Here is a 24,429-nt window from a genome sequence, read left to right as displayed (position 1 = left end):
GAGGGACAGGGTGGTTGTGGCATCTCCATGACAGTCCATGACATCTCCATGACATGATTAGCAAGATCCTGGGGACATGAAGCAAGAGGGACGGCAAAAGGTCCTTGCTCTACCTGAGGCTGCAGAAGGCTGGAGAGGGGAGAAAAACAGATGAGACCTTCAAGGGGAGAAGAACAAATGAGAGGGGTGGGCCAGCTGGAGACCCTGCAGCAGGTCCAGGAGAAGGATCCTAGGGTGCTGTTTGGGCTGTCTAGCCATGGCTTGGCTCACAGGGTGGGAGTTGCAGGAGAGACATTGGCTGTAAGGAGACCCAGTCCCCTTCCTCTCACCACTGCCTGAGGGGACAGTGCCTATCCACTAACGCTGCATGTGCTGTGGATGGTGGGCAGCCTGTGCATCCCCTCTGTGCCTCTGGCAGCTCAGTGTCCTGCCCATCCCATCCAATATAGCCTGGCATTTCATGCAGCATCCAATGCAACACATCCCCCCATGCAGCATGTCCCGTGTGACACGTCCTATCTCACTGCAGTCTGGTGTCCAGCTCAGTGTACAGCACACCATGCACCCTGCACCCCATGCCACGCTCTCCACAGGGCACGTTGTCTCTCGCTGCTGGCTGAGCCGGCGCAGAGGCACAGCCGGGCCTGCAGCACCCCTGCAGCTCTCTGGGGTGGCTCCTGCTGGGCTGCTATACATAGGTAGGCCAGCCCAGCCTCGGTGAGGCGCTGAACGGAGCAGGCTCACTCTTATCAACCCCGCGTGTCATCAGAGGGTATTTTTGGGGACAGCAGCTGCAGGCATTTGTAACATTTGGTCCCTGCGCACTGACACCCAGAAGGGGAGCTGGGGGAAGAAGCAGGAGCTGGGTGCCGACACTGAGAGACACAGGGGAGAGGTGGCAGAACGAGGTACATGTGTGGGGCAGGGGTCTGGGCTGGGGGACTGCCTGGGGCAGGGAGGGTGGTTGGGGAAGGGAGTGGTTGAAGGGTGCAATGGTGCAGCCGAGCCATCAGAGCTGTCCGTTTGTGTCCAAAGGAGCTGCTGTGGGGTGGCCCAGGGGTCAGGGGCGTGTGGATGGAGAGATGAATCTGAATAGATTCACTGTCCCAGGGGTAGGGCTGTGGGAGGAGAAACTGGCCACAATCCCTGTCGCTCCTTGGGGACCAGCTCTCTCCTACCCTCTGGCTCATTCAAGAAGTATTTTTGTTTCCCCTCCCCCTGCCTGAGCAAGTCAGAGACGACCCTGCCCCAGTCCCAGCCATGGTGTGGGCAGAGGGTGGGTGCACTCAGCGGGGAGAGGCACACAGCACCCTGCCCTGCTCCTGCCCTGGTGGTGGGCACGGTTACCCACAAAGCTGGGGATGGAGACAGTGCCCTTCCATAGCAGGACCCACCTCCCTGGCTTTCAGCTTTCCCCTGGGGTTGATGATTTCCAGCTATGGTTTTGAGTGCACAAGGGCTGGATCCCGCCTGTGGGACTACTCTCTAGAACGGGGACCCCTTCCCCAGAGCCCCACTTCGCCCCAGGGCACTTTGCCCTGTGGGGTGGCCGCCCGGCACAGGGGGTCCCCTGCCCACCCAAGTCCGGGAGGAAGTCCCAGCCCGGGTCCAGCCGGGGCCTCGCGCCCGTGACAGCCCCGTGTCAGCACCTGCCCGCTGAGCCGGCCCAGATGCTGCAGGAATGCGGCTCTGCCACCACCCGATACTGCAGGAATGTGAATGCCCGGCGGGTGGGGAAGGGGCGGGCGGGGGCCCTTTTGCCTTCGCTGTCCCCCAGCCCCAGCACCCAGCAAGCAGCTGCCTATGCTCCCTGTCTAGGCCGGGGTCCCCCACCGCTGGAACTGGAGTCCCCTCTGCAACCCTGGGAAAGGGTGCAAGTGTCTCAGGCCCCCGGGGTGCAAAGAGCCACAATTTGTCACGTCTCCTATTGCCTTGGGCTGGGAAATGGATGGTTTGGGTGACACTGGGACAAATCCAGTGGGACTGCGCTGCTCTGGATGACAATGATGCTCAGGAGGTCCATGATGGGGATTTTGTGGGTCCCTCCTAGCTGGGGGCTCCACACTGGTCCATCTCTTCGATGGAGCCTGAGCCTCCACTGTAGTCTGTCTGTACATCCCCCCAGGCTGATGATCCCTGCTGCTGCTCCAGCCAGCTGTCTGCCGTGAGCCTGGGGAGTTGGTGATGGAGGGGTTCGGGGGAGCCCCCAGGTTCCTGGCCTATCCACGTGCCTTCACGGTCCAAAGTGGCACCAATGCAGTCCTGAGCTGCCAGATCATGGGTGATCCCCAGCCAAGCATCCTCTGGGAAAAGGACAAGAATACCATCGAGCCCTCGGGCCGTTTCCATATGGAGTCCAAAGGGGACCTGTACAGCCTGCTGGTGTCCTGTGCCACCCCCGAGGACAGCGGACTCTACGTCTGTAGGGCCAAGAATAGTGTTGGCGAGACTTACGCTGCCACCGTGCTCAGGGTAGAGCCAGCAGAGCCGCGAGAGGGGGAGGGATGCTCAGGCAGTGTCGCACCTGCCTTCCTCATTGCCCCCTCGTCCATGCGGGTGTGCCGGGGGGAGGATGTGATGTTCACCTGCAGGGTGTCTGGGCAGCCCTGCCCTGTGCTGGAGTGGGAGAAGGATGGGCACAAGCTCTCCGAACTCTTTGAGAGCAGCCACTTTGCAGTGGGGCAGAAACCAGAGGACTGGCACTTCCTGAAGCTGTTCGGTGCCCGGCCCCAGGATGGGGGTGTGTATGTCTGCCGGGCACGCAGCGGCTCCCAGGAGGCCCTGGCTGCCGCCGTGCTCCTGGTTGAACCCCAGGCACTGTTGGATGGGCTCCCCAATGGCTCCCCTGCCCACGGCCCCGAGGTACTGGCGGAGCGGCAGCGGTGGCGGCGGCACGCAGCGGGACGGCGCATGGCACCGGAGACCTGGGTGCCCAATGGCGTCGTGCCGGCCAGGGTGCCAGGGGCCAAGGCATTTGCTGTGAGCGCAGGGAAGCATGCCAAGTTTCGCTGTTATGTTACTGGCAAGCCCAAGCCAGAGATTATCTGGCAGAAAGATGGTGAACCTCTCGCCCCTGGCCGCAGGCATCTCATCTACGAGGACCGGGAGGGCTACTTCATCCTCAAGGTGCTGTACTGCAAACCTCAGGACCAGGGGCTATACATGTGCACTGCTTCCAACACTGCTGGCCAGACTCTCAGTGCAGTGCAGCTGCAGGTGAAAGGTAGGAACACGTCCAAGAAGTGTCAGAGGTGGCCAGGCTCTGGGGGGCTCAGGGAAGTTTGTCTGGCAGGGGTGTGTCTGTGTGAGAGCCCAGCATCATGGGGCTCCTTCCTGCCCTGTGCAGCCAGGGTCACCCCAGGCTCCTCAGGACAGAGCTGTGAGCTGGAAACAGGGGATGCTGGGCTTCTTCAGGAGCTGTGTCCTGCTCCGTGTCTCGCTTTCCTTGCAAACAGAGGTGTGGCTTCTCGGATGACTGCAGGTGTCCAGCCACAAACAGGGAAGAGGGACAGTGCCTTGGTGACAAATTTCCCTGGAAGTGCTGAGTGATTCTGGCAGCCAGCCCTGCAGGGCACGGCTCCAACAGTCTGCACTGGCAGCTGCCCAATTCCCCCCCGAGCCATCCAGCCAGCTGGGGACAGCCCATGGCTGGGGTTACCCAGGAACTGGTGCAGCCCCTGCCTACACCCCACTGCTCCCCTCCACTGAGATGCCTGCTGCAGTATGCTGGCTTCCATGCCCCTGCATCCCCCAAAACTCCTGCTGAGATACTGGAGGCATCCCTGTGTCTCCCCAGGCTGTGCCCTGGTCCTCCCTGCTCTGGGATATGTGCTTGTCAAGGCAGTGTCTGTCTCATGGAAGCCAAAGGAGAGGGCAAAGGAGGGACAAGAGTTTGCTGCTCTTTGTGAGCTGGGATCACCTTGAGCAAAGGGCTGACAGTGGATGCTGTACCCCACGTGCCCTAAGCTCCTGTCTCTTCCTGTGGCAGAGCACCGGCTGCGGTTCCAGGTGCAGCTGGCAGACGTGGAGGTAGCAGAGCGGGAGGATGCAGTGTTGGAGTGCCAGGTGCCACTGGAGACGATCCCCACCTCCTGGTACCTGGAGGACAGAGAGCTGCAGCCCAGCCACAAGTACGTGATGGAGGAGCAAGGGGTGGTGCGGCGCCTGACCATCCGCGATGCCCGCATCGATGACGATGGCATCTACCTCTGCCAGATGAAGGACAAAGGACGCAGCATTGCCGAGGTCTCTGTCCGAGGTGCGTCATGTCTCCAGCGGCACAGCTTTGCCTTCCTATTCCCCTCCTTGCCAGGGTCCTCACTGCTCCGTGCATTTGCCTTCCCTCCACTTGGCTGGTGCCTGCTGCTGCCCCTCCTCAACCTCCTCCTCCTCCTCTCCCACCTCAAAGAGCCCCATCCCGGTCCCCAGAATTCCTCCCTGGCCCTCATATATCTCTTCCCATAGGGGTGATTGTGAAGCGACTGCCACGGAAGCTGGATGTGATGGAGGGGGAGAATGCAGTTTTCTGTGTGGAGACACGGGATGTGGTAGAGGGCAGCTGCTGGAGCCGGGATGGGCTACAGCTGCGGGAGTCACCCCGCACCGTGCTTAAGAGCTTCAGCAGGACACACCTCCTGGTGCTGGTGCACGTCACCCGCCAGGACGCGGGCATCATCTCCTTCACTGTCGGGGAGTCACAGACATCCTCCCAGCTCCGAGTCAAGTGTAAGCTCCTGAAGGGGTCCTGTGTCCTCTCTCCTGCCTGTTCATGGGGGGTGATACAGAAGAGGGGATGGCATAGGCAGCCAATATGCTGGGGGTGTGATGCAGCAATGTGTTTTATGGGAAGGGGGCTTTGAGCAGAACTCCAGGATCCTAGCCTCACAGGCATTCACAAACCCCTGCAGCCAGCAGCATGCTACACGGGAGCAAGACCATCCTCTCCATCAGAGAGAGAATCCCCAAAGAAACAGGCTGTTACCCCCACTTATCACTTCTACCACCCCACCTAGAACCTCACTGCCATCCCCAAGCAGTCAGCGTGGGCTGTAACTTGCAGGTGTGAAGCACGACCCTCCGAGTGCACCAGTAGCAGCTGAGATGAGCGTGGTGGAGACTAACACAGCTCTGCTGACTTGGTGTCCTGCACCTGACTCCCACCTCCGCCCCGCCAGCCACTACCTGCTGGAGCGTCGGGAGGCAGCGGGAGGGGAGTGGGTGCAGTGCCTTGCCACCGACCTGCCCAGCTGCGTGCGGGTGCTGGGTGACAGCGTGCCTCGCGAGGCCGACTACTGTTTCCGCATCTCTGCCGCCAACAAGCACGGCAGGAGCAGACCTGTGGAGTTCCCTGGATCTGTGCATCTCGGTGAGGAGACAGGCAAAAGCTGGGATGTCGTGCTGCAGTGTGCTGGTAGTCAGTGCCACTGGGGCTCAGTCCGACTGTGCTCCAGCCCCAGCAGCTCGTCTGGAGAGGGGTCTGCAGGACACGTGGGTGAGGGATGGTGAGGATGCACAGTTCTCCCTGGAGCTGTCAGCTGCAGTGCATGGATCCTGGTTCCTCAACGGTGCCAGGCTGCGTGAGGAGGAGGATGCAGGCGGCCGGTGCAGTGTACAGCGCCATGGGATGGAGCACTCGCTGCTGATCCGAGGAGCACGACTGGTTGACAGTGGGGCCCAGGTCACCTTTGTGTCCGGTGGTGTGCGGGACTCAGCTATCCTGCATGTGCAAGGTGATCAGGGCACTCACCCTGGGATCCTACCAGGACCCCAGCAGCAGGGGCTGTCATGCTGAAGGATGCTTCTCACCGCTCCTAAATGTCTCTCAGCCCCACAGGTCCGCATTGCCCCAGTGTCTGAGGCTGAACGGCTCCGAAACGTGCCAGCAGGGATGCCTGTGCTGCTAGAGTGCCAGGTGTCCACCCCGGATGCCCCTGTCTGCTGGCTGAAGGACGGCAAGGCCGTGCCCCTGGATGACGTTATCGCGGTGCAGGCAGAAGGCTGCGTGCGGAGGCTGCTGCTCCGCTCAGCGTGTCCCTCAGACTCTGCTGTGTACACCTGTGACGCTGGGGATGATGCCGTGAGCTTTGTGGTGACCGTGACCGGTGAGCTGGGGAATGTGTGTGGCAGCCTGGCCCCTACCTCCTGACAGTGCTCCTGCCCTGCTTCTTACCCCCATCATGCAGCTGAAAGCTGCAGCTAGTCATGTTGAGGCCCACATTCTCCCTGGCAGAGGTGCCGGTGAGGATCATCAGCTCCAATGAGGAAGCCCCCCACGCCTACGTGGTCGGACAGCGTGTGGAGCTGTGGTGCCAGCTGTCCCGCCCAGCAGTCCCAGTGCACTGGTACAAGGATGGAGAGGAGGTGGAGGTGGGTGAGAGCCTGCTGCTGGAGCAGGAGGGGCCACAGTGCAAGCTGGTGCTGCCCTGCGCTCAGACACAGGACACAGGAGAGTTCGTCTGCGATGCTGGTGGGGACTCTGCCTTCTACACCATCACTGTGGCAGGTGCGTGTGATGCAGGAGGGCTGGTAGGGTCTCAGGGGGCTTTCTTTGCCAGTGCAGGATGCCACAATGCATGTGCTGGTGTCAGTATTGCTGTCACTTGCTGTGATGGGATATTTGTCAGACATGCTTTTGCTCGGTGCTCACCAGCAGTTTGGTAGGCTGCTCAGTTGGGGTCCTTGTGGGACTCAGACCAACTGCCAGAGGGAGCAGCTCACTCAGCCTGTTTGAAACACTAGAGCACACAAGAGCACCCAGCACCTGCACACCAGGGTGTTTGCCAGACTTCTGCCATGGCTAGTAACCAAGCCCTCCTCCAAGGTCCTAAAAATAGTGGGCCCAGCACCTGGCATAGGATGACTCATGGTTGGTCATTGCTCTGATGGACAGTGTTAATTGCTGACCTGAAAATTAACAGTTGCCTGGAGACCGATGGCTGGGTGGTGTTTGCTGGATGGGAGCAGGGCTCAGCATCCTGTGGCGGCTGCCCCAGCTGTGAAGCGGTTGCTGGCATCACTGGCTGGCAGAGGATAATGAAAGCTGAAAGCAAGTGAAAGGCTTCCCCTTGCTGGCCCCAGAATCCACATCCCACAACCACGGGAAGGCAACCAGGGGCAGAGCTAAAACCCAGTTGAAAGTTGATGTGACCACAATGGTAAAGCCTCACTGTGATGTTAACACATGGCAAAGGGCCAAAGTTGATGGCCAAGGATGTAGGAGTGAAGGTAGGATGAGTGATAAGAGATGCTGAAGAGTCAGTGGAGTGGTGGCTGCTGGAAGGGTGAGGAAGGGAGGGGGGTTTAGTGAGATAAAGGCAAAATTGTCAGTGGGAAGGACAGGCAGCATGGGTTTTGGGAAGAGGCAGGAGGTCGTGTGCTATGTGGGAGTGAGGGGCATGGAGAGCTCTGCTTCCCTAGACGGGGAGAGGGAACACCATCTGCTGAGGCTCAGACTTTTGGCTGAGCAGCTTTGCATCACTTTGACAGAAGGGTCTTAGGGAGGCTATCTTGGTTCAATCTGGATTTGGACATCAATGTCACCAGCAGGGCTGGGGGTGGGTGTCTGGAGGCTCAGGCTGACACCTCTCTGGCACAAGTGCCAGGCTGGCTGCTGCAGTCAAGCACTGTGTGGCATGCTTGGGTTTCCCTGAGGCATCTCAGCTATCCCCCATAGGGCTGTTGTGGCATGTAGCCTGCCTGCCTCAAGCTCGGCCATCCCAGCAGCCGCTGGGTTTTCCATCAGCTGTTGAGCACTGGAGCTCCCTCAGAACTAGTGAGAGGCTGAGGCCAGAGCGATGCTGCCTGCTGAGGGCTGGCACGTTATCCCCTCACTTCACTGCTGCTCAGCATCTCCAGCTGCACCTCAGCAATGTGATTGCTTTTAGCAGGTCCAGGGAGGGAGGCAGCTGCCAGTCGTTTGATCAGGGAGCTGGGCGGATGCAGGCTCAGCGTGCGGCAGGTTAATCGCTGCAAAGCGGCGCCGCACCGCTCCGCACGCTGCGGGGCAGCGGTGCGCTGCTGGGCCTGGGCAGCGCAGCCGGGAGCTGGCTGGGAAGCTTCCACCCGGACACACCGCATGGAGCAGCTGCGGGCTGTGAGAAGGGCAGGCTGCTGCTCGCCCACCACTGTGCCCCAGAGCTGGCTGTGCCTTGTGCCCGCACGGGCTCGATGAGTACCACGGCGGAGTCCAGGCCAGCTACGGCTGGTGCAATGTGCACGGCCAGGCAGGCAGTGCTGGCTGTAGGTGGCACTCTGAACTTCTCCCAAGAAAGAGGAGGGCTGATCACCGAAAATTTGTGCTGGGAGACCTTCTGTCTTTAAAGTTCTGACTCAATTCAGAGGGGTAGTGTGAGCAGTGGCACACATTTTATGTAGCAAATTAATGGTGATTTTAGTGATGACTGCAATCCAGAATTGAGTGCTGGGTCCCGGTAAGCTGCAAGCAAACCACATGCCTGTGCCACAGTATAAGCAAATGCCACGGCTGAGCCATGACAAAAGTGCTGGCTGGCACCTGGTGGCCTCTGAAATGGAGAGACAGGCAGAGGGAGGGCACACCCTGGGAAAGCAGCTGCAGGGGCTGGTGCTGGCACCACAGACAGTGGTTATCAGTGCTGGAGCTTGCCTATATGCATCCTCCCTCCACAACCTTCAGCTCCACCACAGGGCAAAGCAGGGCAGGTACTACGGGAGCAAGGGCATGGCAGCAATTTACAGCCAGTTCAAAGCCTGGTGCTCCTCCTGGTTGTAATGTGTGAGAAGAAGAGGGAGACCCAGGCACAATGGTCCAGAAGTTTGAGCTATGTAGAATGTGGATGACGTGGTGCCTTCCAGCTTTAAAGCCAACAAGTGGTGAAGCCATCACTTGCACAGGGCTGTGATGGCCATCATCACTGGCTCTGGTCTTTATGTCCCGGCTGAGCCCCATGTCTCTCCGTGACAGAGGAGCCGGTGAGGATTGTCAGCTCCAACGAGGGGGCCTCCCACACCTATGTGGCCGGACAGCGTGTGGAGCTGTGGTGCCAGCTGTCCCGCCCGGCAGCCCCAGTGCACTGGTACAAGGACGGGGAGGAGGTGGAGGCAGGTGAGAGCCTGCTGCTGGAGCAGGAGGGGCTGCAGTGCCGGCTGGTGCTGCCCTGTGCCCAGCCACAGGACACAGGGGAATTTGTCTGCGACGCTGGTGGGGACTCTGTCTTCTACACAGTCACCGTAGCAGGTGGGTACAACAGACACCTACATCCCACTCCCCCTCTTCCCTCTTCCCCAGCTCCTTGCTCCCACTGTGGCTTCAGCACCTCAGCTACCTCTCACCTCCTTGAGAGCAGTTCCTTGCCCATGCCCCTGGGTTGGAAGGGGATGTGGTCAGGAGCATACAAGCTGGTCTGTCTCCTCCCAGAGCTCTGTATCACACTGCCCCCCTACACTCCAGAGCACAACCAGCTTGCCTGCCTTTGGGTGATGCCACCTCACGCCCCAGCCCTGCTGTTCCCTCATCTTGCAGCTAGCACCACTGCAGGGCTGAGATATCCATGGCCACTGCTGCCAGGGCAGGTGGGATGGGAGACCAAATGACACAAGGTCTTGGTCCTCTCAGCCCTGAAGGTCTGCCTCACCACAGTGCTGGAGGTAGAGCAGCTCCAGGAGTTGCCAGCAGGGCTGCCCTTGGTGTTGGAGTGCCAGGCGTCCCCTGCACATGCCCCTGTCCACTGGCTGAAGGACAGTGAGGCCATGGTCCCAACACAGGTCCTGGCCATCTGCTCAGAGGGATGCTCCCAGGGGCTGCACACTGCTGCAGCTGCACTGTCTGACTCAGGGGTGTACACGTGCCATGCCAGGGATGATGCTGCCAGCTTCAGGGTGACTGCGAGCAGGGAGCTGCCCAGGGGATTCCTGTCCTCACATGGGACTCACCCAGCACCACACCTGAGCCCTGCCATGTCCCCAGCAGAGGCACCAGTGAGGATTGTCAGTTCCAACAAGGAGGCCTCTCACTCCTACGTGGTCGGGCAGCGCGTGGAGCTGTGGTGCCAGCTGTCCCGCCCCGTGTCCCCGGTGTGCTGGTACAAGGACAGTGAAGAAGTGGAGGTGGGCGAGAGCCTGGTGCTGGAGCAGGAAGGGCTGCAGTACCGCCTGGTGCTGCCCTGTGCCCAGATGCAAGACACAGGGGAGTTTGTCTGCAGTGCCAGCAATGCATCTGTCTCCTACTCCATCTTTGTGGCAGGTTGGTGGCACAGCAGGAACATCCTGAAAAGGGCAGCACTGCCCCAACTCTGTGCTCTGGGGTTCCCAGCCCTGCTCCCCGCCCTCAGCATTGTGGAGGAGGGCATGCCCTCTGTGCCCACTGCCCCTGCCCCTGAGCAGTTCTGACCTCTTTGTACTAGGGTGAGAGGATGTAGCTTCCCTACAGCCCCATGGGGACAGGGACACAGGCGACAGTAAATAGACACAGCAGAGCCAGGAGCAAAGCAGTGAGCAGGTCTCACACCCTTCCTCTACATCCCCAACAGAGCCACCAGTGAGGATCCTGCAGCCTCCACAGCGCTCTCTGGAGCTGCTGGTTCAGGCACCAGGGTGTGTGGAACTGCGGTGCGAGCTCTCTGCGCCGGATGCTCCCGTGCACTGGTTCAAGGATGGGCTGGAGGTGGATGAGACCGATAACCTGCTGCTGCTGGTCGAGGGGGCCTGGCGCTACCTCTTCATCCCCAAGAGCAGTGCAGAGGATGCAGGCGAGTACATCTGTGAGACCAAGGATGAGGCCGTCTCCTTCGATGTCAAGGTGTCAGGTCAGTGGGGGTGCTGATGTGCTTCTGGCCACCAGTGGATGCCCATCCACTGGGCCACCCTGCACAGGAGCTTACCTGGGGCTGGCAGCAGAGGAGTGCCCAGGGCTGCGTTGTCCCTGCGCTGCTTTGTATCACAGATGTGCCATACCTGCAGAGCCTCCGGTGAGGATCCTGCAGCCCTGCAGACCTGTCCCTGTCATGATGGTGTCCCCGGGGGAGACGGTGACACTTTGCTGTGAGTTGTCCCGTGCGGATACACCTGTGTTCTGGGCAAAGGAGGGTGTCAGGCTCGAGGCTGGGGGCAGCCTGGTCCTGGAGGAAGAGGGTGTCTATCGCCGGCTGCTCATCCCTGCTGCCCAAGCTGAGCACTCTGGAAAATACACCTGTGACACCGCCAATGACACAGTGACATTCACCATCCAAGTGTTGGGTGAGCATGAGGGTAGGGAAGGGCCTGGTGTGGGGCACTGGGTGCACAAGCCCCAGAGACCTCAGCTCTGTTGGTGCTGAATGCTGCAGATTCGCTGGTCAGGATCCTGGAGAAGGATGTCCTGCTGACCCACCGGTGTTGCCAGGCCATGGAGGACCTGGTGCTGGAGGTGCACCTCTCGCACAGCCATGGGGAAGTGAAGTGGTACAAGGACGGGGAGAAGCTGCAGGACACGGGGCGTGTGAGGCTGGAGGAGGACGGGGTGCGCAGATCCCTCGTGATCCTGGGCACTACGGGCAAGGATGCTGGGGAGTATCTCTGTGACACTGGTGATGACAGTATCGTCTTCTTCATCACTGTAGAAGGTGAGCAGGAGGTCCTGGTGGGGGATGGCCAGGGGGACAGAAGTGAGGTGGGTCTGTGGCTGCTGCCAGGGTGGTGTGAGGCTGGACTGGGTGCCAGTGAGCACAGGGAGGCTGGTGAGGGGCACATGGGGAGTGGGTTGCATCTGTGTGGTGGCCCTGTGCTGCTCAGCTGCAGCCAGAGGAGTCTGGACAGAATCTGGCCATTGTGATACCCAGCACAGGCTGCTTTTGTGGTGACAGCCCATCTCTCCAGTCCCAGAGCCACCGGTGACCATCGTGGGCAGCACAGGCACCGCGGTACATCGTTGCCTGGTGGCTGGGGAAGACCTGGTGCTGGCTTGTGAGCTCTCTCGGCCCGACGCCATCGTGCGCTGGCTCCGGAATGGCCAGGAGGTGCATCCAGGTGAACGGGTGCAGGTGGAGGCCCGTGGGGTGCTGCGACAGCTCACCATCAGTGGGGCACAGCCCAGCGACGCAGGCTGCTACATCTGTGATGCTGCCAGCGACCGCATGGTGACAAATGTGGAGGTGTCGGGTGAGCTGGCTCAGAACCCCAAGGAGCCCCAGAATGGTGGGATCAGGCCACAGACACAAGGGGAGGGGAAGCCTCTGTGACCCTGCTGATGCAGAGGACAGGGTGGCAGCATGGCAGGGAAGAGTGGGAGCCCTGTCCCCAACCCTACAGGAGCCATTGGTCAGAAAGAGACATGTCAGGGTCGTGGCGAGACATGTCCCTGCTGCCTCCCCCAGCCAGAGGCTGTTTAAATTTAGCCTTGGCTGGCTCCCAGGCGCCGCTCCTCCTGCTTCGGCTGCCAAAGGCTGAGCTCAGCCTGGACCCTTATCAGCCGGAGATGGAGGGCTGTGCAGGGTGGGAAGGGGCCTGTTGCAGGCGGGTGTCCTGACTCCTCAGCAAGGTGTTCTGAATGGGGGAGTACAATGAAATTAATGGTGCCAACATGGCAGCTGTGCTGCCTGTACAGGGAGTGATGTGGGAGTGATGGGCTCTGCTGCTGCCCCTTCCCTGAGTGAACCCTGAGCTGCCAGACCTCTCCATCCTGCATGTCTGCCTCTCTGGGACCCCTGTCTAGTCCCACCCTGACCCCCAGCCAGCCCCACAGCCCTTCTGCCTCACGATGACTCACTGAGGGATCACCTCTCCACTTGAAGCAGTCCCATCCTTGCACTGCCCCACATTGCAGGGACATCCCTGAACCCTGCCTTGTCACCTGTGTCCCTCAGCCCGGCCTGTGTGCATTGTCAACAAGGAGGAGGCGCAGAGCCCGCTGGAGGTACAGGAGGGGGACAGTGTGACACTGGTGGCTCGGCTGTCCCCGGAGACAGCAGCAGTGCAGTGGCAGAAGGATGGGCAGACGCTGTGCTCAGGTGGGCGGCTGCTGGTGTGCAGCGAGGGTCCCACACGCAGCCTCACCATCAGGCAAGCGGAGCTAGGTGATGGTGGCATCTTCCTCTGCGACGCCGGTGATGATGAGGTGCATTTCACACTACGCGTGAAAGGTGAGCCTGGAGGTGTCCCTCGCCCATGCCAGGGGCAGGAGCAGTCTCATCCTGCCTCACACCGGGATGCTGGGCACCCCCATCCCATGCTGGTGCCACTGGCAGGGCCACAGCTGAGCCCAGTGCTCCTCCGGCAGAGGCACCCGTGCTGTTCGTGAACAAACGAGAGGAGCAGGAGAAGCTGCTGGTGCTGGAGGGCGGCAGTGCCGTGCTCTCTGCCATCACCTCCACGGAGCGATCCGATGTCACCTGGCTGGGCCCGCAGCAGGCGGCAGTGGCCGGCGAGCGCTGCGAGCTGCGTCGGGACGGCCGCGTTCACAGCCTCATCATCCACAATGTGGCCATGGAGGACGCCGGCACCTACACCTGCCTCTCGCCCCACGACCAGATGCAGTTCGACGTGAACGTCCGAGGTGGGCGGCAGGGGGGCAGTGGGGGTGCCCGGGGATCCCCCTGCAGTGGCAGCGGGTGCTGATATGGGGGGGGGGGGTTGCCTGTGCAGAGCTGCGGGTGAAGTTCCTGCGTGGGCTGTCGGACGTGCGAGCGCGGCAGGGCGAGCGGGTGATGCTGTGGTGCGAGCTTTGTAAGGCGCGGGGCGATGTGGTGTGGCGGAAGGACGGGCGGGTGCTGGCGCCGGGCCCCCGCCGGCAGATGACGGCAGAGGGACGGGAGCGGTCGCTGGTGCTGAGCCGCGTGGAGCCCGGGGACGCCGGCGAGTACTGCTGCGAGACCAACGACGACCAGACCCTGGCGACGCTGACGGTGCAGGGTGAGCCCGAGGCTTCCCCACCACCTGGGGGAATCCTGTTCCATGGGGGTGGTGGGGCTGCTGGCACAGTGATGTCAGGATTGTAGGGATGCTCAGCATCTCTACCTGACAGGGGGTCCCTTTTGCTGTGCCCTGACAACCTGGCTGTAGTCCCCAGGGTGGTGGAGATCATCATGGAGCTGCAAAGCCTGACAGTGCTAGAGGGGGAGGATGCCACCTTCAAGTGCCTGGTATCCCCCGAAGATGTGGCTGTGACGTGGCAGCTGAATGGCCAGCCCGTGGTCCCCGGTGAGCGCCTGCTGGTGTCAAGGCGTGGGCAGAGCCACAGCCTCACCCTCCGGCAGTGCCAGACAGGTGATGCAGGCACTGTGACAGCCAATGCCGAGGGGCTGGTGAGCACAGCTCGGCTGAATGTACAAGGTGAGGGGGAAGGAGAAAGCTGGGGCTCAGTCCAAGGCACAGCCCTGGGGCTGGCTGCTGACCCAGCACACGGGCCGTGCAGAGGCAGAGGTGCTGTTTGTGCGGAAGCTGCAGGATGTGGTGGCAGAGGAGCAGGGGGACGTGTGCCTGGAGGTGGAGGTGAGCCACGAGGCTGCCGAGGTGCAGTGGCTGAAGCAGGGCATCCTCCTTCAGCCGGGCAGCAAGTACCTGCTGCAGGAGTCGGGGTGCCGGCGCACCCTCACCATCTGCTGCCTTGGCCCTGCCGACCGCGGCACCTACCGCTGCGAGAGCCTGCACGACCGCACGCAGGCCAAGCTTCACGTGGAGCGTGAGTACCAGGCTGGGGATGGGGATGGAAGGCAATGGGGCTGGGGATGGCAACAAGGAGGGCACCCAACTGCTGTAATGGGAGCATGTGGGCAGAACTAGTTCTTGGCTGGAATGGGTGCTCAGAGAAGTGGGTGTGTGGGCAGGGGTGGGAGTCCAGTACAAACAACTGGATTTAGATGATCACTCCAGCAAGCACAGATTGGGAAGCCAGGGGCTCTGTGGTGGGGCAGACGCCTACTCACAGACATGGGTCCCTCACAGCCCGGAAGGTGTCAATTCGGACACCACTGACAGACATGGAGACCTTTGAGAAGGAGACAGCCACCTTTCACCTTGAACTGTCTCACCCTGGCGTGACCGGGGTCTGGACACGGGATGGCATCCGGGTGAAGCCCAGCAGCACGTGCCGGATCAGTGCCACAGGCTGCGGGCACAGCCTGACACTGGAGAGGCTTGCACTGGAAGACTCGGGCACCATCACCTTCACTGCTGACACTCTGCGCTGCAGTGCCCACCTGCGTGTGCGGGGTACGGTCCCTGGGGCAGCTGGGGGTGCGTGGCACCGGTGTTATCTGACCTGAAGCTGTTCTGTACTGGGAGACACCAAGGCTGAGCTGGGCCACCCAGGGCATGTGTTCCCCTGTCCTGGACAGGGGTGATAGCGTGCTGGCAAGTGTCCCCCTGTCCTCAGGGAAGAGATGTGAGCTGAGCAGTGGGGACACCCAGCTGGGTACAGAGCCAGCTGGAACACTACTGATGAGTGCTTGCCCATGGGTGGTGCCACTCTCACCCCATGCTGAAATGACGCAGCCATAGCTACTCTTCCCTGCAGCACCAAGTCCATGCCTTTGTCCTATTAAGCCTTTCTGATCTGTGACCTGCCTCCTCAGAGCCTCCAGTCACCATGGTGAGGGTCCCACGAGACCTGGGAGTCCCAGAGACAGGGGTCGCCAGCTTTGAGTGTGAGCTGTCTCGCCCCAATGCAGAGGTGAAATGGTTCAAGGTGAGGGTTCACCCTAACCCCCTCCAGCAGCACCTGGCCATGTCCTCCTCCTCGTTTTGTACCCTGGTTGCTGCCCTCTCTGCCTGGGCTGCAGACAATGCGGAGGGGCCAAAGCAGTGGGGTGCTGCCCGTTTGCTTCCGTGCAGGACGGGCAGGAGCTGCGGCCAGGGCCCAACTGCCGCATCTACTCGGCGGGACGGCGCCGCATCCTGCAGCTGAGCCGCTGCGAGCTGACCGACACCGGCAGCTACACCTGCGATGCAGGTGACTGCCAGGCCTCTGCCATGCTGCACGTCCAGGGTACGGTCACCCAGCTCCCAGCCGCGTGTACACCCCCTAACCCTACACTGCCTGCTCCCCTCATCCTTGGCTGCCCTGACACCCTGTCTGTTACCTGCAGAGCGCCAGGTCCACATCGTGCAGGAGCTGCAGGACGTCCAGGTGCAGGAGGGTGACAATGCAGTCTTCACCTGCGAGGTGTCACATGGGGATGTGAAGGGCGAGTGGTTTCGGGACGGGGAGAAAATCAAGGTCTCCAGCACAGTGAAGATACGGCAAGAAGGTGGGGATGCAGGTGGCTCCACACCTGGTTTGGGGCTGGGACAGGGCAAATTCAAGCAAGGGGAGTTTGTGTACACAAAGAGGGGTCCCTGCCCCCCGGCTTACTATGGGTGTGCATTGCTGTCGCCTTGAGCCAGCCTCTCCCTCCCCAGGGACCCGGCATTTCCTGCTGTTCTGTGGTGTGCGCCCTGAGGACAAGGGATTCATCCGCTTCACAGCCAGGACAGTCACCTCGGAGGCCAGTCTGCAGGTGGAAGGTAGCAGTGCGGGCCGCAAGGTCTGGCTGGGCTCCAGCACCGGGGCTGGGGTGTACCAGGTCAGCTTGCTGTGTCCCCATGGAAGCCTGCTCACCCCACGGTGCTGATGCCTTGCCCCCACCTACCAGCACTGCCAATCCGGATTGTGAAGCCACTGCGGGACAAGACGGTGCTTGCGAGGCACAAGGCGACGCTGGAGTGCACCGTGTCCCACGCCCGGGGCCGGGTGCGCTGGCTCCGTGGGGACACCGAGATCTTTGCCGGTGACAAGTATGAGATCTGCAATCTGGACTGCTACCGCACACTCATCATTCACCGCGTGGGCCCCGAGGACGAGGACTCGTACACCTGTGACGCCTTTGATGACCGCTCCACTGCCCGGCTCCTTGTGGAGGGTGAGTGGGCACTAGAGGGGCACCATTAGCAACTGCCAGTGCTGCTTTGCCTTGCAGTAAAGGGACACCAGAACCTGTGTCCCTGTCCCCCATTGCTTGCAAGAGTCCAAGCGCTGGCCTGGAGGGAGCAGGCTGGTCAGGGGTCTGCTCCTCATGTGGGATATGTCTTTTGGGTGGCCCAGCTGCTCTGGCAACGCCCCAGCTCACTCTGACTCCCGTTGTTCCCACAGGGAGCTAGAAGCCAGGACACAGTTCTCAGGGCCTGCATACAGACTGATGGATGCTACTGCTGAGAGATGGGGTCATGTTCCCCCTGGCATGGACAGACACATGGATACCATCTCCAGCCTGCTCCAGCCTCAGGGCTCTGCATTAAACAGCCTTTTTTTCTGACATGGCCTCCTCCACACCAACGAGCTGGGGTCCCGTTAAGAGAAAAGGTGGTGGCGCCACTCTACATCCCGCTCAGCATCCCTGGAAGCCCAGCCCTCTGGGCCCCTCTCACCCCTTCCCCCCCTACAGTCCTTGGCTTTGCACGCCAGACTCCGAAAGGCTCTTTACTGTGTGGCCGAGGCCTCAACAGCGTTTGGCACATTTACAAAAGAGACTGAAAAGGGGGATGGCAGCACAACGCTGCGGGAACGGGGTGCCTGGCAGAAACATGCAGTTCCTGGGGCAGCGGGGCCAGCTGGGCTGGGCTGGGGGTGCTCCCAAAGCAGAGGGCTCCCTGGTCCAGTCTCACCACCATCCTGCCTGCCTGGCCATGGGGAATTCTGGCTCACTCCGTAATAAGTTAATACAAATCACAGCAAGAGAAATATATACAAGGCGTGAGCCTCTGCCCGCAGCAGTGCTCTGGGCAGGGGCTCCTGCCCTGCCCTGCCCCAGGGTCCCCTGGCCACTATAAAAATCCAGTCGCCAGCAAAACAGCGACGGTCTCTGATGCTGCAGGGGTCCCCGCATCCCTGAGGCAGCCCAGCCTTTGCCCAACGGCTGGAGCCAATGTCCTGTCTCCCATCAAAACATTTTGTGGGGGATGCACCCTGCCAGCGCAGCTCCTGCTGGACAGGCACCAATTGCCAGCATCACCTTGGGAACCACCTGGCCGTGGCAGTCTCTGCCCCAGGACCACCCCGTTCCAGCTTGGGAAAAAGGAGTGGCAAGCCGCTCTGGGGTGTAGGGAAGGTGGCTAGGGCAGGAGGATCTTCTAAGGAGGCAGGTTTTAGGAAGCACTGCCTGGGAGCTGCTCTTGGGGACAGGGTGGGACAGGGCTCACATGCTTGGGGGATTCCCTGCTGGGAAAAGGGCCATGGGACCTGCTCTTTGAGGAAGGAACATAGGGGACAGGCACTTGGGGAGTTGCTGGGGTGCAATGGGGTGGGGAGCTGCTCCTGGGAAGGGGGGGCTCAAATATGGGGAAACGTTAAGATGCAGGATGAGCGTGCCCGGGCCACAGGGTAATGCACAGAGGTGGGGGCTCAGGGACCCACCACCCCAGCAGAGCCACTTGCACTGCACGTCCATGGGTTCTGGTCCTTGGGCTGAGTCCCTGCCAAAGGGCTTCCCCAGCACCTTTGTGCCCCACTGGCAGCTGGGGCTTCCCCAGACAAGTCCCATGTGTCTCCAAGAAAGGTTTCCATCTGCAGCCCTAAGCCACAAGTGGCCACTTGGTGCCGAGGACAAAGCCCTGCCTGTCTCAGGGGTTCTGTCAGAGCAGGCTGGGGTGCTGGTGTTGCTTGAGGTCACTGGGTTGGCTTATACCCTCACAGCAGGGCCAGAGCCCGAGGTGAGGGGCACGGTGGAGCTGCAGTCATAGTCCAGGTCCACCACGGCATGGGAGCTGGCGATGAGGCTGTTCAGCGATGGTCCTGTCTGCCGCTCTCGGAAACTCTGGATGTAGCTCTGTGAGAGAGGAACAGAAAGTGAGAGGGGCTTTGCTCCTGGACCACTCCACCCCACCCTAAATGCTGCTGTAGCCCCTCCCTGCCCTCTCCAAAAACAGCCCAGTGAAATCCCCAGCACTTAGGCCCTCCAGTAACTGGCCACAGCAGGGAGCACAGCCTGATCCCTCCCCTGGGCATTTTGCACCTTGCCGATTGCTTATTACTGCTATGCCAACAGTGCTCTTGGCCAGCAATTTTCATTTGCTTGCAAAGGCTGAAGCGCTCCATGGTAGGAATGGCCCATTCCAACTTGAGTTGCTCAGTCCCTGGGACACCCCAGTTTCATCCCTCAAGGAGCTCAGATGTTAGCCAGTGCCTGGGCACCTCTCTATGCCCCAGCCCACCGATATAGGGAAGGAATGACTCTGGAGACTGGGGGAGATCTCTACCCTGGCTGCGGGACTCACGGGGGAGAGCACGTCCCCATCAAAGCGGCGCACAGGGTTGGGCTTGCGGCGGTAAGCAGGCTCGGGGGGGTGGGCTTTGTGCTGGTGGGGTGGTGGGTGGTGGGGTCTCCGCTTCTTCTTCTTCTCCTTTCGGTCTTCCCGCTGCTTGATGCGCATCAGTTGCACGCGACGCTGCTGCCGGCTGATGATCACTGTGGAGCAAAGCAGCGTGTGAGCACTGGAGAGCATATCCAAATGATCCCCGCAGCCAAACCAGCACCAGCTTTGTGCAACCAGGTCTCCCTTGGGTGGTGTGCTGCCACAGTGTCCTGAACCCCATATCTATCCTTGTGAACCACATGCTGGAAACATCCAACCCAAGCCCCAGTTCCCAGTTCCTACACTCACCCTGTGCCATGCCCATCTGCCCCACTTTCACACACCTTCTGTATGGGAGTAGCCCTCAGCTGTGACCTTCCACTGGACCAGGACACCCAGTGTGGTGAGGAGCGGCCAGATGCCCAGGATGACCCAGCTGTACCAGCACACAGGGCGAGCAGGGGCCACCTTGATGCGCTCATAGATGTACTGCACCAGGAGGAAGAGCTCGATGAAGTAGTCGACAGTGACGGTCATGATGGCGCTGCCGAAGACGGCGGTGGAGAGGGTGGTGAAGAAGCGCTGCCACTGCAGTGTAAGGACAGCAAAGAGCATCCCCACACCCAAGAGCAGTGCGATGGGGATCCACACCGTTGGTGGGTGGTAGAATTGCTCCATCACCACCAGCGTGGCCACCGCCAGCAGCAGCCCCAGGAGCAGCCCCACCATGAAGAGGCCAACACTGCGCACCAGCATGGTGACCAGCCCACACAAAACTCCAATGCCCAACCCAATGCCCACTGAGGCCTCCACGCTCAGCTGTGTGTCCAGCACCCGCTCCTTGTAGCAGAGCATGAAGATGATGATAGAGCCGAACATCAGACCCGTCAGAAACATGACAGCCTTGAAGCAGCGGTAGCCTGTGGAGAGACCACCAGAGTTAGGGAGTGGATGGCCAGCACCCCCTAGCTCCCCTCTGCCCTCCTCCCCACTTGCCCCACCAGCAGCTGGGCTGGTCTGGCTCACCAAAGAAGCAGTAGATGATGCCAAAAAGGCAGCACATGGCGCACACCACTGAGGGCACCACCTGGTAGCGACGCTCAATTTCCTGCTGGCAGCTGTGCCCCCACTCCTGGCCTGGCTCGTGCGGCAGCAGCTTGAACCGCAGCGTCTGCACAGTTGCAGTCATGGCTCTGGGGACTCCTGGGAGAGGCATCAAAATCTCCACTCCTGCCTCATAGCCCACCGGCAGAACTGTGTCCTGGCACTCGCCCCACCTGATGGGAGAGAGACAAGGAGAATGGAGGAACTGGTGGCACATGCCTGGCAGCGATGCCACCACTCAGCACCTGGCTGTCAGAAATCCTGCTCTGTCCCCCCACTATGTGGGTAGGAAGGGAGGGAATGGGGGAACAGCCTCATCAGTGGGGGCGCAGACTGTCACCCAACATGTGGCTGAAGGGATGTGCTGTCCCCAGAGAGTCTGCCTGTATCTCTGGGAGCTTTGTGTCGCTTAATAATTTGTCTGTGGCTTCAATTTCCTGCCCATGCCTCTCCGGCACCCTTTCCCTGTTCGATTAACGGAAGACTTCCACAACTTGGTATTTTCTGCCTGTGAAGTAATTATGCTCAGTAATTAAGTCACCCCTCAGTCTTCTATTTTTATAGGCTAAACAGATTGAGCTCTTTAAGCTTGTACTCAAAGGCATTTTCTCCAATCCTCTAATCATATTTCTGGCTATTTTTCATCTCTGCTCCAGCTCCCACTGTCCTTGTAAAAACAAATTGGGCCTTCACACTAGATCCAGCCCTCCCATGCCAATTCATGGGGCTGGAAGGGCACCAGCTGCAGCTGACACTGCCCCTTACCCAAGGGCTCACCTGTAATGCTGTGGCTATGCTGAGCAAACAGTTACTGGGCCCCCCGCAGTGCCTACACAGATGGAGGGGTCATAATCCCCTGCAAAGACTGATCCAGCTTCAGTTTAAACCTAATTACAGCATCCGTCTGCCTGCTCCCACCTGGAGCCAGTTCTATCACCCCTTCACTCCCCTAGTCCCTTTATAGGCTCAGTTGGTTCAGAATGGGTTTATTGTCACAAATTGTCCCCAGGCCAGCATCACTCCTGCCAAGTGCCAAGTTTATGCGGCCAGTTCAGGACAGCTCACAAAAACAGCGCTCTGGGAAGGAGGCGAGAAGAGGGCAAAGGCTGCAGGCATGGCTTCCTGTTGCCCAGCATCTTGCTGCTGCCCAGACTGGCTCCACTGGCATCCCAACCCTTGCCGACAAGCTCCTTCCTCGCTTTGGCTGGGGAAGGCAACACCAGCCACGGCAAGTCCCCGTGGTGAAGCCGAGCACAGCGCCTAATCCCAAGGAAGCAGGCGGGCAGGGAGTGGGCAGCCAAGCGCTGAGCCCCTACTCGAGCCCCCGGGGAGACGCTAAGCAGGATTGGACTTTACCCGCAGAGCGCAGGAGCGACGCTCCGGCCCTGCTGGGGACGAGCGATGGTGCGTGGAGTGAGAGCAGCGCTCCGCCGGCCCAGGGGAGCGGGGATGCGGCGCGGAAGGGCTGGCGGGCCGGAGCGGGGATGGCACGGGACGGCACGGGACGGCACGGGCTGCCGGGCAGGGCCGCGGGCAGCGGGCGGGCGGCCCGCGGCGCCCATTGGCGCGGGCACTGTTGCTAGGGGAGCCCAGCGCCTGCTCATTGGCGCCGGGACTTGCCCACCTGCTGCCGCCCGCCCCGGGCCCCGAGCCCCCTCCCCTCCCCGCCGGCCACGGCGCGGCGGGGGCCGGCAGCAGCGCCCGGGGCAGAGCCCCGCCGCGGCGCCCCCATCGCCGCCCCCCGGCCGGGCCCCGCTGCCCCAGCCGGGCTGCCGGGCCCCGGGCCGGGCGCGGCGTTGCCGAGCGACGGCCGCAAAGGCCGCCGGGGCGCGGGGCCGCTCCGCCCCTCTCTTTGTTCGGGGCGGGGGTCCCGGGGGCGCTGCGCCGGGTGCCCCGCGCGCCCGTACGAGGCTCCGCGCTCGCTCCGCCGGACGACGGAAGGAACGGAACCAGGTGCCCCAGCCCTTCCCCCGAGGGGTCCGGCGCGTCACCCGCCTGCCGGATTCCCTCGTGCTGCCCCCCCCTGCCGCTCCGCCCGCTCCCACCTGCGCTCCCGGCGCGGCAGCGGCGGCGGCCCCGCGGCGCCCGGCGCTCCCGGCGCTCCCGGCCGCGGACCCCGCGCATGGTGGCGGCGCGGCCGCCGCGCGGTGCTGAGCGGACAGCTCCGCTGACGTCACCGCGCCGTCACCGCGCGCCGGGGCGGGGCCACGGGGCGGGGCCTCTGCAGGGGGCGGGGCTGAGGCGGGGTGAAGTGGGGGGCACTGGGTGTAAAGTGGGGTGTAAAGTGGGGTGTACATGGGGGTGTACATTGGGGTGCACATTAGAGTGTACATTGGGGTGTACATTAGGGTGTACATTAGGGTGTAAAGTGGGGTGTACATTGGGGTGCACACTAGGGTGTAAAGTGGGGTGTACATTGGGGTGTGCATTGGGGTGTGCATTGGGGTGCACATTGGGGGGCGCACCGGAGTGCACACTGGGGTGCGCACAGGGTGCCGTGCCCTGTGCCGTGCCCTGTGCCGGGGACTCAGCCCAAGGCTGTGTGTGCAGTGTGGCGCAGCACACCCTGGGCTGGGCTTTGTGTGCCACATGCTCGGCACACAGCGGCTGCGAGGGCTGCGAGCCCCACGGCACAGTGTGCGGGGACAGGGCAGTACGGGTGCAGGGTGTGGATGTGGGAGCTGCAGGATAATCTTGTGTCAGGTGGGACCTGGTAGTGCAGTGTGCAAGGCGCTGTGCCAGGGCCATGGGGACTGGAGTGCCTGCATTCAGGAGGGGCAAACGTATGTGTCAGAGGCATCTAGAGCAGCTGCCCCCCTGTCCCCCATGAGTGGATGGGAGATACAGCCATGGCAAGCAGGTGGGGGGACATGGTGCTCTGCAGGGGCAGAGCTCTCTGGAGCTGGCACCTCCTGGCTGTAGTGCCTAGGGACCCCCGGGAAATCCTGGCACAGAGAAGACTCTTGGCAGCAGCTGCTGTTCCCTCTGGCAGCCCCTTCTCAGCCCCATGCCAACACTGGGGAGACAAAGGCGGGAGCTGCAGCTGGCAGGGGGCTGAGAAGGGGCTGCTGGAGGAACGGCACTGCTGCCTTCCTGCTACTTCCCTACAGAATCTTCCAAGGCTGCCAGGCATGGGGGCCCTGGGCTCAGTCACTGCCAAGCAAGCCCTGGGGAGGTGTGTGCTCTGCCCTCAGCTTCCCATGCATGTTTCCTGAGCTCAGACTCTGGAAACTTCATTACTTTATCTGAGCTGCACCTCTATCTGAATATAAGTTCAAATCAACAGGGTCATTTCAGAATGAAACCTCTCATCACTCACATAAAATGATCTGGGTTTGTGTAAGGTGGCTAAAGTTATATATTCCAACCCATAAAGGAAATCAAATATCTCTATTTCGAATGCATTTTGCTATGTACAGAAAACAGGATACTTTGGGTTTTTATCATCAATGGCTGTTTTTTGACCTCTCTGCATGGAACATCTCTGTTCCTTTCTTAGCTCTGAACCTTTTTTTCCTTGTGGTATCTCCTCATCCCATTGCTTTCTCTCTGATTCTAGTTTTTATATGTTCTTCATTAATCTGCCATCCACGTGACTGTTTTTGCCTATTGCTTGTCTTGGTCTATTCAAGAGTAAAAAGGCCTATGAAAAGCAGCCGAGCTTAGATGATGGTCTTGTATTTTGGGGGGTGGATGCTGCCAACTGCTTTCTGATGAAAACAGGCTGCTTTGTTTTAGAAAATGAAAGAGATCCTGGAGCTGAGTGGGTCCCCACATGCCCTCAGTGCCCCGCAGTGCTCTGTGGCTGCTGGTGCTCCCTGGGGCAAGGGGGCTGTGTTTCATGGGGAGGGTGGAATGGACTGCCCACCCAGAGTGAATCCAGAGGTACTTTAGAGTCCCAACGGCTGCAAGGCTTTGGACGTGAAGCCATGGGCTGGGAATGGGCGGAAAGGCCAGGTCCTCCTTCTTGTCCTTATTCAGCAATGCCTGGCACTGAGCAGCCATGTAGAGCTGCTTGCCTTGCAGCTTCTGGGTTGGATCATTCTTGTG

The 24,429-nt window shown here is 60.9% G+C and overlaps 2 protein-coding genes across 2 annotated transcripts; one reads left to right on the top strand and one right to left on the bottom strand.

Annotated features, from left to right (window-relative positions):
- The first annotated feature begins 2,184 nt into the window (after positions 1 to 2,184).
- Positions 2,185 to 17,085, top strand: OBSL1 (obscurin like cytoskeletal adaptor 1). Its single transcript, XM_077784845.1, has 25 exons — positions 2,185 to 3,223; positions 3,989 to 4,258; positions 4,465 to 4,725; positions 5,060 to 5,365; positions 5,451 to 5,729; positions 5,826 to 6,101; positions 6,230 to 6,502; positions 8,942 to 9,214; positions 9,947 to 10,219; positions 10,506 to 10,781; positions 10,936 to 11,211; positions 11,301 to 11,576; positions 11,830 to 12,111; positions 12,816 to 13,091; positions 13,229 to 13,504; positions 13,594 to 13,860; positions 14,011 to 14,280; positions 14,363 to 14,629; positions 14,893 to 15,159; positions 15,522 to 15,634; positions 15,781 to 15,934; positions 16,035 to 16,196; positions 16,348 to 16,452; positions 16,581 to 16,847; positions 17,078 to 17,085. The coding sequence occupies exons 1-25, from the start codon at positions 2,185 to 2,187 to the stop codon at positions 17,083 to 17,085; spliced, it is 6,792 nt and encodes a 2,263-aa protein (XP_077640971.1).
- Positions 17,086 to 17,391: 306 nt separating this feature from the next.
- TMEM198 (transmembrane protein 198) lies at positions 17,392 to 22,484 on the bottom strand. The gene is made up of 5 exons (XM_021526268.3): positions 22,425 to 22,484; positions 20,302 to 20,552; positions 19,620 to 20,195; positions 19,198 to 19,388; positions 17,392 to 18,749 (listed from the first exon to the last, which is right to left on the bottom strand). The coding sequence occupies exons 2-5, from the start codon at positions 20,489 to 20,491 to the stop codon at positions 18,603 to 18,605; spliced, it is 1,104 nt and encodes a 367-aa protein (XP_021381943.1). The 5' UTR covers positions 20,492 to 20,552; positions 22,425 to 22,484; the 3' UTR covers positions 17,392 to 18,602.
- Between the last annotated feature and the right edge of the window lie 1,945 nt (positions 22,485 to 24,429).

Source organism: Lonchura striata, chromosome 8 (assembly GCF_046129695.1).
Source record: "Lonchura striata isolate bLonStr1 chromosome 8, bLonStr1.mat, whole genome shotgun sequence".
In the NCBI taxonomy this organism is placed as follows: Eukaryota; Metazoa; Chordata; class Aves; order Passeriformes; family Estrildidae; genus Lonchura; species Lonchura striata.
The sequence above is the reverse complement of the archived record's forward strand: the minus strand, read 5'-3'. Positions and strand labels throughout refer to the sequence as shown.